The following is a 13,125-nucleotide window of genomic DNA, read 5'->3' as shown; positions in this document are numbered from 1 at the left end:
ACAAAATATGGTCAGAATCCAACAGATTTGGAGCCAATTTGTGGTTGTTGACACCAATGTTTTGGTCACCTGAAGTTGGCACATGGTTCTGCAAATAGGGGAATTTGATAAGCCTTTTTAATGCAATAGATGTCTGAATAAATAAGGTATTTAAAAAAATCTTTCTTAATTATACATATTAAGCAAAAACACCCGAGACAGTGCGACTATAAAAGACGATTTAAAACTTCCTTTCGCCTCCCCATTGATTGGGATCCAAAGTCTGTTACTGGAAGCAGATAAGTTTCTGCCAATGATGAGGCAACAATGACCCAACTTAGTATAAATACCAGTACTTTTTACACACTTAATCATCAGAGAGATAGAATTTTAAAGACCCGACAAAAGTCACCAGAAGATCTGAAAAGAAGATGAAGACATTCAGTGTTGCAGTTGCAGTGGCCATCGTTGTCATCTTCATATGCATTCATGAGAACTCTGCTGTCCCTGCTGGGGTAAGAACATAACTTCATTCGTTTAATTTACTTATTTGATATTTGTGTTGAAATATAAAGATGTCATTCCTTAACCCTTTATCGGGCGAAGAACTGTATTTGGTAACTTCAACGGATATCCAAAATGGGGTCCCCATGTCTCTCTGTGAGGTCATAGAACCACACGGATTTTGGGTAATATTTCGAGAATTTACTAGATTAAAGTGCTAAATCTACAAGAAATAAGTGGCAGATTTAAGAGATTTACAGTGGCAAATCTACGCGAAAAAAGTCACATATTTCAAGGAAAAAGTGGGAAAAAAGCAACTATTTTCTCGCAGATTCACCACTTTAAATCTCATAAATCTGTGCATTTTTTTCTCGTAGATTTGCCACTTTAATCTTGTAAACTTTTTTCTCAAAATATTACCTCCCCTCTCCCGGGTCCGTATGTTGTTTTTTTTACACATTCTGGCAGTATTTAATATCCTCCAATATTCTCTTGGGTTGAAATTTGGAATTTGCAAGTATTTCAATGAGTGCCCTATTAAGGGTTAACATTGAAAATGATTAACAGGTGCAAAAGCCGGAGGAGCTGATGAGCAATGACAATCCAGCTGCTGAACATCAAGAGTTGCCAGGGAGACCGGAGAAGGTACGTTCAGTTAACTGAACCAGTTGATGTTGTCTCCAGAGAAGGACGGAGAACAAACGCAGTGAATGATAATGTTGGAGGTGAAAGCTTTACTCATGTCTCTTGTCTTTCACACAGATGCCATCTAACATCAGGAAGAAGAGGGGATGCAGTTGCGAATGCTGGCCTGATCCTGATCCTAAGCTCTTCGTTGTATGAGTCGTATAGTCGTACAGTCTGTGAAGCCCTTTGAGGCAAATCTGTGATTTGTGATTTTGGGCTATATAAATAAAATTGATTTGATTTGATTCCAGATGCATGAATGAAAATGGGTACCATTTTGCTGTGGTGTTGCACAGATCTCGGTGTATAAATGTATTTTTCTGGAGGGGCTTTGGACCATTTCTTTCTATTCTCAATAAAAAATGGCAAAATTTAAGACCAAATGTGTGTAACAAATGGTGTCAACCCAAAATATTGCTCCAATTTATAACAGATATGATGAGGAGAAGTTGAAACACAGTCCTGAGTTGCAAATTAAACTTTTTAATTAAACACTTTTGTGTGAGATCGACTGTTGACTTGCTATCTCCCTGAAAAAATCCTCTGACCCAGCGAATTTTGTACACAGAATGGGGCTCAACCTCAATACACTGATTTCAAGCTCAATTTCTCACTTATTTTCTAATCCCACACAAAAAAACAAAACAACAACAAAAAACAACAACATTTAGTTGCACTGTCAGGTGTTTTTGCGATACAACAGTATGTCCCCATTTTATGTTTTGAAAAAAAAGATCAAAAAGTAAAGTTGAAATAACAGGATTCCTTCGTTTTAGGCATTCTCAAGTGGCCAGCAGCAGCTGAAATGTTACTTTTCAGGAGCAAAGTCTTGAAGGGCATCAAGTTGTAGGAAGGATGTCAAATAGATTAATATGTAATAAATTGTTTTCCATAATTTCTGTCATGTTTTAAAGTAAATGTTAATTAGAAGTTATTGTCATTGTTACTTCTCGTATAATCTTATGTATAATAACATAAAACACAAAACACTGTGAATTAATGTAGCCTATTTATTACTTTAAAATCTTCTAAAATCTTCTATTCACATGATTACACACAATTTGGAGTAAAAATACTTCTATATTTTGCCAGTTTGTTTACAGGACACAATGGCCCTCATTTATCAAGCGAGCGTAGAAACGAGCGCAGATCTGAGTGTATATTTCGTCTTACGACAGGGTCCACGTGTGATTTATCAAACGATCGTATCTCTCCAATCACAGCGTAAGAATGATCGGCTGTTGATGAATGTGGCGGCTCGAAACATGCGTAATTTAAATACCACGCCCTAATATATACCCGATTCAGAAGACTCGCCTTCAGAGTTTACGACACCGAAGGGCGCAATATGGCCAAAAAGAGGATTTTTTCACCCTCTATACTCAGCTTTATTAGCAAAGTGCACCGTTACAATTAACAATAGGGGTAATATAGACATATTAAAGAAATACGCAGCGACGGAGGATTATGAAATAAAAGTACTTATAGTTATAAACTCAAACAAGTTCACTGAATATTTTACATTTGGAGCACGGACTTAACAGTTTTCAGCTTTTTTTTTTTACTTATAGTTATAAACTCAAACAAGTTCACTGAATATTTTACATTTGGAGCACGGACTTAACAGTTTTCAGCTTTTTGGTTGAAGGAGGTAAACAATGTTTTAAAGTAAGTTTTAATTCTAAAAGAAGAGGAATTTCTCAGTCAGAAAGTGAAACGCTGACGTCCAACAGCTGCAACACAACAAACTGGTTTTGTTTGGCAGCAAAAAAAGTGAAAAAGAAGGAAATGACTTCCGGTTATGGCGCTGTGCTGAACACACGTGTGACGGAGCTCCCATGAAAATTCAGAGAATAATCTAACCAAATAGCCAGTGTAGGACTTGTGAATTGTCACAATTTGTGCGGAATCAAGAACAACCAGCCCTAATGCCTCCGAAATATGCTGCAAAAACTCAGAAATCATCTAAAGCAGAAGCTACGGGTGATCCGGGAATGGCAGATACTAATGCTAGCAGTTGCGACTCAGATGTGGCGGCTAGCCCAATTCTTAACGCCATTAGCGCAATGAAAGGAGAATTTGTACTAAGGTTTGACGGCCTGCTCAGTGCCATTGAAGGAATACAGAGTGATCTAAAGGCAGTGTCAGCACGTGTCACTGAAGCGGAGGACAGAATTAGCACCAATCAAGACGATGTAGCATCATTGAAAACTCAGACCAACACCATGAAAGCGGCCATCGAAGAGCTAGTTTCAAAGGTGGATGACCTGGAAAACCGAGCCCGCCGCTCGAATCTTCGCCTGGTCGGTCTCCCAGAGAAGGTAGAAGGGTCTGATATGTGTGCATTTCTGGAAAGGTGGATCCCTGAAATGCTAGGTGAACATAATTTTCCACGACCCGCACTGATAGAGAGGGCGCATAGAATCGGCGGAGCCGGCGCTAACGAGGCTGCGGCAGGCGGCCGCTCTGGTGTGCGTCCCAGAGTGGTAATAATGAAGTTCCTAAACTACGCGGACAAGTCTCGGGTCATGAAGGCTGCCAGGAGCAAGGGGGAAATATTCTACGACAACCAGAGAGTCATGTTCTTCCCCGACGTTTCTGCCGATCTGGTCAGACGGAGGAAAATCTTTGACTCGGTGAAAAAAGAGCTGGCTTCCCTCTCCATTCCGACTCTGCGCTATGGGATAATTCATCCGGCTAAACTTCTGGTGACTGTTAAGGGGAGACGACACATCTTTGATACCGCAGCGGGAGCAAAGGTCTTTGTGCGTGGATTGAAGGACTGTGTCCCCGGATCCGCGGAAAAAGAGACTACCTGAGACCTGACTGTATGGCTGGTATGTTTGTTTAAGTCACTGAACTACGCTCTCTGACTTCCCAGGGAGCTAATTTAAACACTGTTTAAATCGTGCAAATAGCTGTTTGGTTGCTATAAACGTAGTTTTACCTATATCAATAATATCTCATGTGGAGCTCTGCTACGGTTGTTGGGCATGCTGTTCCTCGCTGCGCGGTGGACGCAGGCGGACCAGTTAGGCTCCATGGTTTGGATGTGTGTATTGTGGGAGGGATGGGTGTATCTCAGTTGGGGATGTACTCAGTTATGTTCATAGTGTTATAAGGCACATATTTTTCACTTCATTTATTTATTATCTTTTGCCTTTAGTTTTCAGTCATTCCGAGTTTATTACAGCCAATTTCTTTGTCATTATATGTCATCTGAACTTCAGTTTACATCTTGGAATGTAAGAGGTTTAAACAAACTTGTCAAGCTAAAAGAGGTTATGAGTAGGATCAAACATTTAAAAGCTAAAATAATTTTTATTCAGGAGACGCATTTGACCCCTGAAGATGTAATCAAAGTGAGGAGGAGGTGGCCTGGTCGAGTATTCTCAGCTTCTTTCAGTTCACACTCACGTGGAGTAATTACATTGATACACAATTCTGTGCCTTTTCACCTTATTAGAGTGGATGAAGATCGATTAGGCAGATACCTCATTATTCAGTGTGAAATTCTCTCAGTTCGATTAAATCTGGTTAATATATATGGGCCCAATGAAGATAATCCGTCTTTTTTTAGACACCTGTTTTTGTCCTTGGCCACTTTATCTGGCAACTTTATCATAGGTGGGGACTTTAATTGCGCTCTACAGCCTGGAATGGATAGATCTACTGGAATCGATGTTTCCCATAATCAGACAAGAAAGGAGCTGCTACAGTATATGAAAGAATTTAATTTAATTGACATTTGGAGAAAGAACCATCCTGACCAACTAACTTTCTCTTGTTATTCTAGTACATGTCAGACATTCTCCAGAATCGATTATTATTTGGTTTCTGCCTCCTTGGTATCTACAATCTCACGATCCTGGTATGATAGCATTATAATTTCAGATCATGCTTCGGTTTCATTTATCCTGAACATGCCCCAATCTTTGAATTACTCCCCAAGGTGGCGTCTCCAGGCATTTTGGCTTAGGGATCCAAAATTTATAGAATTTATTGGAACACAAATTGATTATTATTTTGAAATTAATACAAATCAGACATCAGCTGCTATACGTTGGGAGGCTTTTAAGGCCTTTTTGAGGGGCCAGATGATTAGCTTCACAAGCTTTAAACACAAGCAATTTAGATTGGAGATGGAACAACTGGAAAAAAAGATAAAGGATACTGAAACAAACTACTTTGCAAATCCTTCTCAACACTTATTTGTGGAACTTAATGAGCTAAGAGCTAAATACAATGTTTTATCTACAAATAAGGCAACTAAAAACTTGATGAAACTGAAGCAGTCCTATTACGAACAGGGTGAGAAAGCTAGTAAGCTCCTAGCTTGGCGTATTAAACAGATGGAAACTGAAAGGGCAATAAATGCAATACAAACAGATGAAGGCTTGGTAACTAGTGACCCTAAAGAAATTAATAAGACTTTTTCAAGCTTCTATGAAAATTTATACAGTTCGGATTATTCAACCTTAGCTTTTCAAAAACAAAAGGATTTTCTTGATTTATTAGACTTTTTCCCCTTAAAGGAAGACTCTCAGGCTGCTCTAGAGCTAGACCTAGTGGCCGAAGAATTGTCTGCGGCTATATGTAGCATGAAGGGGGGGAAAACCCCTGGACCGGACGGGATTCCCATTGAGATATATAAAACCTTTAGAACTAAACTAATACCACCTTTGCTTGATATGTATCGTGAGTCTTTAGTTAGCGGATCCCTTCCTCCTTCTCTCAATACAGCGGTAATTACTTTGTTGTTGAAGCCAGGGAAGACACCCACTCTCTGTGGATCTTACAGACCAATTTCATTGCTTAATAATGATCTCAAAATTCTTTGTAAAGTATTGGCTAGGCGGCTTGAACTGAGTTTGCCGGAAATAATTCACTCTGACCAGAATGGCTTTGTGCAGGGAAGGCAGGGCTTTCACAATATCCGTAGAGTACTTAATATAGTGTTTAACAAATCTGGCTGTACGGACACTGCCATTCTGTCATTGGATGCCGAGAAGGGCCTTGACAGGGTGGAGTGGCTGTATTTATTCGAGACTCTGCAAAGGTTTGGTATAGGGGGTACATTTCTTCGCTGGATTCGACTTCTTTATGCTGCTCCACAGGCCGTAGTTTTAACAAACGGATTATTTTCAACACCTTTTGAACTACACCGGGGGACAAGACAGGGTTGTCCCCTGTCGCCCCTGTTATTTACCCTTGCTATCGAGCCACTTGCTATGGCGATTCGAAAAAGCACCAACCTGAATGGAATAAAGATAGGAGATATCGAACATCGCATAGCTTTATATGCAGATGATGTTATTCTGTTTTGTTCTAACTTGAAACAGACCCTACCTACTTTACTTTCTCTCACAAACACTTTTGGGGTCTTTGCAGGTTACAAAATAAATAGCACCAAATCAGTAATATTATTTATGAATGAAAATGAGAGGATCAACCCTCCAATTCATACTTCTTTTATGGTTTCATTGAAAGGCTTTGTATATTTGGGTGTGATGATCACTCCTACCATTGACAAAATTGTCCCAGTGAACTACAATCCCTTAACAGATAGAGTTACAGAGCTCATAAACAGGTGGACGAGATTACCTATGTCTATGTTCGGGCGCATCAATGTTTTGAAAATGTCAATTTTACCCAAGTATTTGTATCTCTTCCAATCTATTCCACTTGCTCCCCCACTTTCTTTTTTCCGGTCACTTGAAAAGCTTTTCTCCTCTTTCATTTGGAACAACAGGCGTCCCAGGCTTAGGCTTACATTGTTATATCTACCATATGATAGAGGTGGGTTACAGCTGCCAAATCTTATGTGGTATTACTGGGCAGCTCAAATCAGAGCAGGAATATTTTATTTTGTGAAGGACCATCCCCCAGCCTGGGTTTCATTAGAATCTCACTCAATTAATATTCCTTTGAATTTGTATTTATATTCAGCCAACAAAAACAAATTAGTCAAACAGACCAAAAACCCCTTCCTCAAAAATACAGTAATGATTTGGCACAGTGCTTTGGAATACTTGGGAGAGACTTCCAAGTTATCACAGTTTTCTCCTATCTTTGGTAATGACGAGTTTCAGCCTGGAAGAGCAGACAGCGGGTTTAAAATCTGGTCATCTCGAGGCGTAGCTAAAATAGCTGACCTCTTTAAAGACAATCATACTTTCATGTCTTTCGAAGAACTTAAGGCCAGGTATGAAATGCCCTCAAAACACTTCTTTAAATATCTTCAATTGAGAAGTTTCATACTGTCTAGGCAATGTAATAGGTTGAAACTTCCCCGGCTGTCTACTCTTGAAGATTTTTCAATGAGATTTTCAGACTCCAAGGGGCAGGTGTCCTTTCTTTACAACTTGTTTGTAAGTAAATCCAAAGAGTCATCACAAAACATATTACAATCATGGAGATCCGATGTGCAAGAAAATCTAACAGAGGAAGAATGGGGTAGAGCTTGTTTAACAGCTCAAACTCAAACAGTGAATACAAACTCTAAATTATTACAATACAAATGGATAAGCAGACAGTATATAACCCCAAGTAAGCTGCACCTTTTCAACCCAAATATTCCAGATACTTGCATTAAATGCAAGCAACAAATAGGTTCTTTATTCCATTGCATGTGGGAATGCCCTCTTATACTTTCTTTTTGGGGAAAAGTGTTGAACCTGGCCAGTCAAATCATCAAAAAAGAAATACCTCTCATACCAAAATTATGTTTACTGAATATTTACCCGGACAATTTTGTGACCTCCAAAAATGAACAATCCTTACTCAATATTTGTTTTCTGGAAGCTAAAAGATGTATAGCCTGTGCATGGAAAAAGGATAAACCTTGTACTACTTCACAGTGGCTAACAGGGATGTCTTTCTACTTGGCTTTAGAAAAAATAAGCTACACCTCGAAAAACAAGCTTGACAAGTTTTGGAAAATCTGGAAGGTTTTCTGTAATTTCCTTGAGAAAAATGATATTGAAGTAGATGGCTGGAATGATGAGCTGAACTGAAGATTTATTTATCTTTATCTTTTTATCTTTTTATTTTATCTTGATTTAGCATACACATTTAGAGCTTTACGGACATGTATATGTATCTGTGTGTGTGTATAGATATAAGTATGTATATATTTATTTACTTATTTTTTTATTTTTTTTATTTTGTGGTTATAAAGCCCCCCCCCCCCCCCCCCTTTTTTTTTCTCTCTCTCTCTCTTTCTTTCCCCAGTTATTTATTTATTATTTTTATTTATTTATTTATTTTTTATCATAATTATTGCTATCATTATTGTTATTATTTTTTTCTTGTATGTGCCTTCTTGTTCTATGTTGTTCACCGTTTGTAAATTAACAAAATGTGCAATAAACATATGTTTAAAAAAAAAAAAAGAAGGAAATCAGTGCTGCTGTCAGCAGAGTAGCGGACTATTAAACTCCCAGCGAGGTTTGAGTAATTACATCGTGATATATAAAGCCTAATAACCTATGTAATATCCGAATATTGCTATTATTATGATGGAGAGATATTATTCACCTCTTTACATTTACTAATAATGATGTCCTATTCAGAGGAACGTGTGACAGCGCTGATTGGAAATGTTTCTATTCGGGCAGCACCGCTGGTGAAGGAGACGCTGACACTCCGGTGTCGGAGCTGGATAATAATAATAATAATAATAATAATAATAATAATAATAATAATAACAGTAAACAGCAGAAGACAACAACATTTAATATCCTCGGCTGGTATTCTGTTGAAAGAATTTCACGATCGCAGGGTGTATTTATTTTTGGATGATGTTTTAATGATAAATGATGTAGTCTTAACATGTTTTGCCTGTCACTATTAAAAATCAAAACACCACAGAGTTTTATCAGCTCCAGGCATCGATACAATAGTCTAAGATCAATTCTCCGACTCAGACGTGTGCACTTCACGCTGACTCAAATTTGCGTACACGAGCTGAGAGCAGACGTGAGATCTGATCGTACCGTCCGCTCACGTCCAAATTGATAAATGCCGAGGCTTGCGTAGAAATCATCTTACGCCCACTTTACGCACACTTTCTGACGTACGCTCGTTTGATAAATGAGGGCCAATGTGCCTAAAAGAGAAGATATGGTAATATTTATAACACATTTGGAGCCATGTGTGGTTGTTGACACTGACACTGTGTTCAGCTGAAGCCAGGACATGGGTCAGCAGGGTTATCAAAAGAATAATTCACATTAATAGCCCATGGTTCATTTGCTTTTGTGTAACAGATAATATGTCAAACGATCAAAAGCTGAAAATTTCCCATTTCTGTTTGAACATCAGTCAGTCATGATGCAAAGTCCATCAGTGGAAGCAGGTAAGATTCTGCCAGTGATGAGGGAACAATGACCTGACTGAGTATAAATAACAGTACTCTTTACACACCTAACCATCAGACAGACAGAACTCAAAGACCTGACAAGCGTCAAAGCAATTGCTGCCATTGCTGCCATGGCTGTGAAGGCAGCCATTGCCATCACTGCGATGACTGCCATCACAGCTGCTCTCATGGCCACATGCCCTTAAGATACTACTGTGTACTATCACAATAAAGTTTATTGTTACTTATATACAATGTGTGAACACTTTCCTTTAACAATGAGTACAAAAATATAATCTGATAGCATTAACAGGATGATTTGTCTTGTGGTGTTAATGGTGAGCACAAACTTTTCTTTAACTGTCACACATAAACAAAAGTATGAAAAGTTGTATAAATGTTTAAAAAAATATAATGTACCACTGATTTGTGTAAATTGTAAAACCAGATGAGATAATTGGAGAATGTATTTGATTAATTAGATTAACTTGAAGTCTGAATGGACAGGAAGTACCAATATATACTAAATACCCAAAAAGCTGAATAATTTTAGGTGAAAATATGTTTTAAACGAGTGTGCAATTATTCTATGGTAAATGGACTGCACTTGTATAGCACTTTTCTAGTTATCACGACTACTCAAATTAATTTTACACTTAAGATCATCAATCCCCCGTTCACACACACATTCATACATTGGTGGCAAAGGCTACCCTCCAAGGAACCACCTACTAATCACTAAATAACCATTTACACAAACTCACACACCAATTCAGTTATATATAACATAGTTTTACATGGAAATAACAGGACAGAACTGTTTAAGACTGAGATGACTGAGACACTTTTTTTATTCCTTCAAAGAAAGGGAACCTTGTTGAATGTCTTTGCTCAGTGTAAAAGAAGCACTTAAACAGAATAATTCTGAGTAACTTCATTTCTTCTTTCATACACAGGAATCTGCATTAAGACATAATGGTAAATGGACTACACTTATATAGCGCTTTTCTAGTCTTTACGACCACTCAAAGCACTTTATACTACAGACAGTCCTCTTTCACCCATTACAACACACATTCATTAGCCTGGCTAACGCCAGACTATATCACAAATGAGATATAGTCTGGAGACCATCTATTCATTTTTCCGTAGAGGAGGCGTGGTTTACGATCGTCCAGAGCCGTTTATTGGGCGCTATGAATGTCTATCAGAAGTGTCTGTACGTAGCTCTTAGCCAATCGATGACCACAATGACCGGGGTCTCACTAAACCCCATTAGCTCAGCCACTAACAGGGGTTAGTTGGTAGATTAGGCTTTTGCCAAATCCTGTTGGAAGCAAGGCTAAAACATCCTTTTTGGTGGTGATAAAGGAGTGTAAAGCCAACCGTTGTTCTTCTTTTAAAATAAACTTTCACTCTAAACTATCTAGAACACTGTCTACAGCTAGATCGAAAGAGAGCTTCGCGTCTGCTGCAGCCATGTTGGATCCGTAAGCAAACTACAAGCATCCGTCCCTCCCCGTTCTGTGATTGGATACCAAAAGCAGGGCTAAGAATCGGCCATGGACACCATGCCCCCTTGCAGTTCGAAACGAAATTGTGCATGCTAGGCAGCATGGGTATACCCAGACTACACATTCATATTGGTGGCAGAGGTTACCCTAAACAGTGCCACCATCGGGAATTCATTCACACACCGATGAACACAGCATCAGGAGCAATTTGGTATTGCTTGCCAAAGGATACTTCGACATGTAGGCTGTTATGGTCAGGCAATTGAACGACCGACCTTCGGATCAATGGGCGCCCACTCTACCAACTGAGCCACAGTATAGCAAAGCCCCCCATAATGACTCCTCTTGAGAGCAGAGAAATACTATGTATAATAAAGATGAACAATGTATCAATTGCAACTAGAAAATTTCCTCTGGGGAAATTCTGAAAGGGCCACAGTGTGTGTGTGTGTGTGTGTGTGTGTGTGTGTGTGTGTGTGTAATTAAAATCACATAAAGTTACCTGTGTGTGTGTGTGTGTGTGTGTGTGTGTGTGTGTGTGTGTGTGCGTGTGTTTGAAGCATGTGTGAGGAGTGTGCGTGCTTACGCGCATGTGTGTGTGTGTGTGTGTGTATCTGTAACTGTAATCACATCAAAGATCAAAGGCAATCAGATCAAAGCAATCAACAGAATTTACTGACACCTGTTAATGAAAGAGTGACAGCAGCCAGAGGTGGACTGGAATTTCTGGCCTCGAACAGAAAGCATTTTTGGCAAAACCATAATACCTATCATTGATCCGACTTCACTTTGAGCGTCCTTAGTTTTTCCTGAACGTCTACATATGTTGGTTTTTTTTAAGAAAAATGAAAAAATAGCTTTGTTAGAGCGATCTAAAAAAACTGCTCCATCTCCCTTTTTCCGAAATCTCCCTGCGTTTTTAATATGGGAGCCAATGAGGCTGTTGGTGGTGTTGGTGGATCATCTGTGCGTTCTACGCCCAAACTATAACTCTGGCAGCTTTACCAGAGGATTGTGAGGGAGAAGACAAATTTTCCTACGTTTCTATTTATAAATTATTTCTGTAGAGTGGAATTTGCGGCCTGGAGCGCAGTTTTCAAATTTATTTTTTGACAATTTTTTCTCTCCCTCTACACTCTGGCGATGATGTCACACACTGTGACACGAACATTCCGTGCAATACACACCCATTATAATCTCATAATTTCTCCAAAAATGATCATGGTCATTGAACAGGGACTGATAAAAAACTATATCACCTATCGAAACGTGGATTAATACACCGATACACAAGACTTGTGTCTACTGTTTAAAGTTTAAATGGAGTCTCTAGGTGAAATTATGCCGGAGAAGTAGATGTTTAAAAATCTCCAATGATTGTTCTTTTTCGCTCATTTTTTGTCGGCCCCGAGCACTGGTCCCTACAGCTATTGCTGTATGGGACCAGTGCTCGGTGCGATTGCCCCGAGGCCCTAATAACCAAAATCCCCCATTTATGTGAACTACTTATTTAATAACCCTGCTGGCGCATGTGCTGGCTTCAGCTGAACAAAGTGTCAGTGTCAACAACCACAAATGGCTCCAAACCTTTTGGATTCAGCCCACATTTAGATCAATATTGCCTTATCTTCTCTTTCAGGCACATTGTGTCTCGTAAACAGTTCTGCAAAATAGAAAAGTATAAAGTCCAAATATTGGGTAACATTGTGAACAGAACAGCATTACAAAAAGTTATTTTCAAGTGTTATTTGAATAATAAATAGGTTACAGTATATTACAGTGTAGTGTGTTCTAGTTATTACTTTTTTATATTTTCTTCTCCAAACATCAAATAGGGACACATTGTATTGCAAAAAGACCTGAGACGGTGCAACTACAAAGGGGCTTTAAATCTTACATGTTGTTTTACATTTGTACAGTTCTTTTCTGTTTCCCTCAGGTAAATAGGTTTAAGTTTATTCCATATAGTATGATTTATTTTAAGTCACGATGCAAAGTCCATCAGTGGAAGCGGATAAGATTCTGCCAGTTATGAGGCAACAATGACCTTGCTGAGTATAAATAACAGTACTTTTTCCA

At 38.8% G+C, this 13,125-nt stretch overlaps 1 protein-coding gene across 1 annotated transcript; it reads left to right on the top strand.

Moving 5' to 3' along the window:
* The first annotated feature begins 336 nt into the window (after positions 1-336).
* On the top strand, positions 337-1,553 carry LOC131976005 (hepcidin-like). The gene is made up of 3 exons (XM_059338861.1): positions 337-494; positions 1,051-1,128; positions 1,246-1,553. Exons 1-3 carry the CDS (start codon positions 411-413, stop codon positions 1,324-1,326), a joined length of 243 nt encoding a protein of 80 aa, XP_059194844.1. The 5' UTR covers positions 337-410; the 3' UTR covers positions 1,327-1,553.
* Positions 1,554-13,125: the final 11,572 nt, after the last annotated feature.

This window comes from Centropristis striata, chromosome 8 (genome assembly GCF_030273125.1).
Source record: "Centropristis striata isolate RG_2023a ecotype Rhode Island chromosome 8, C.striata_1.0, whole genome shotgun sequence".
NCBI classification, from domain to species: domain Eukaryota; kingdom Metazoa; phylum Chordata; class Actinopteri; order Perciformes; family Serranidae; genus Centropristis; species Centropristis striata.
Note: the sequence above shows the minus strand (reverse complement) of the source record. Positions and strands in the feature narration are given on the sequence as shown.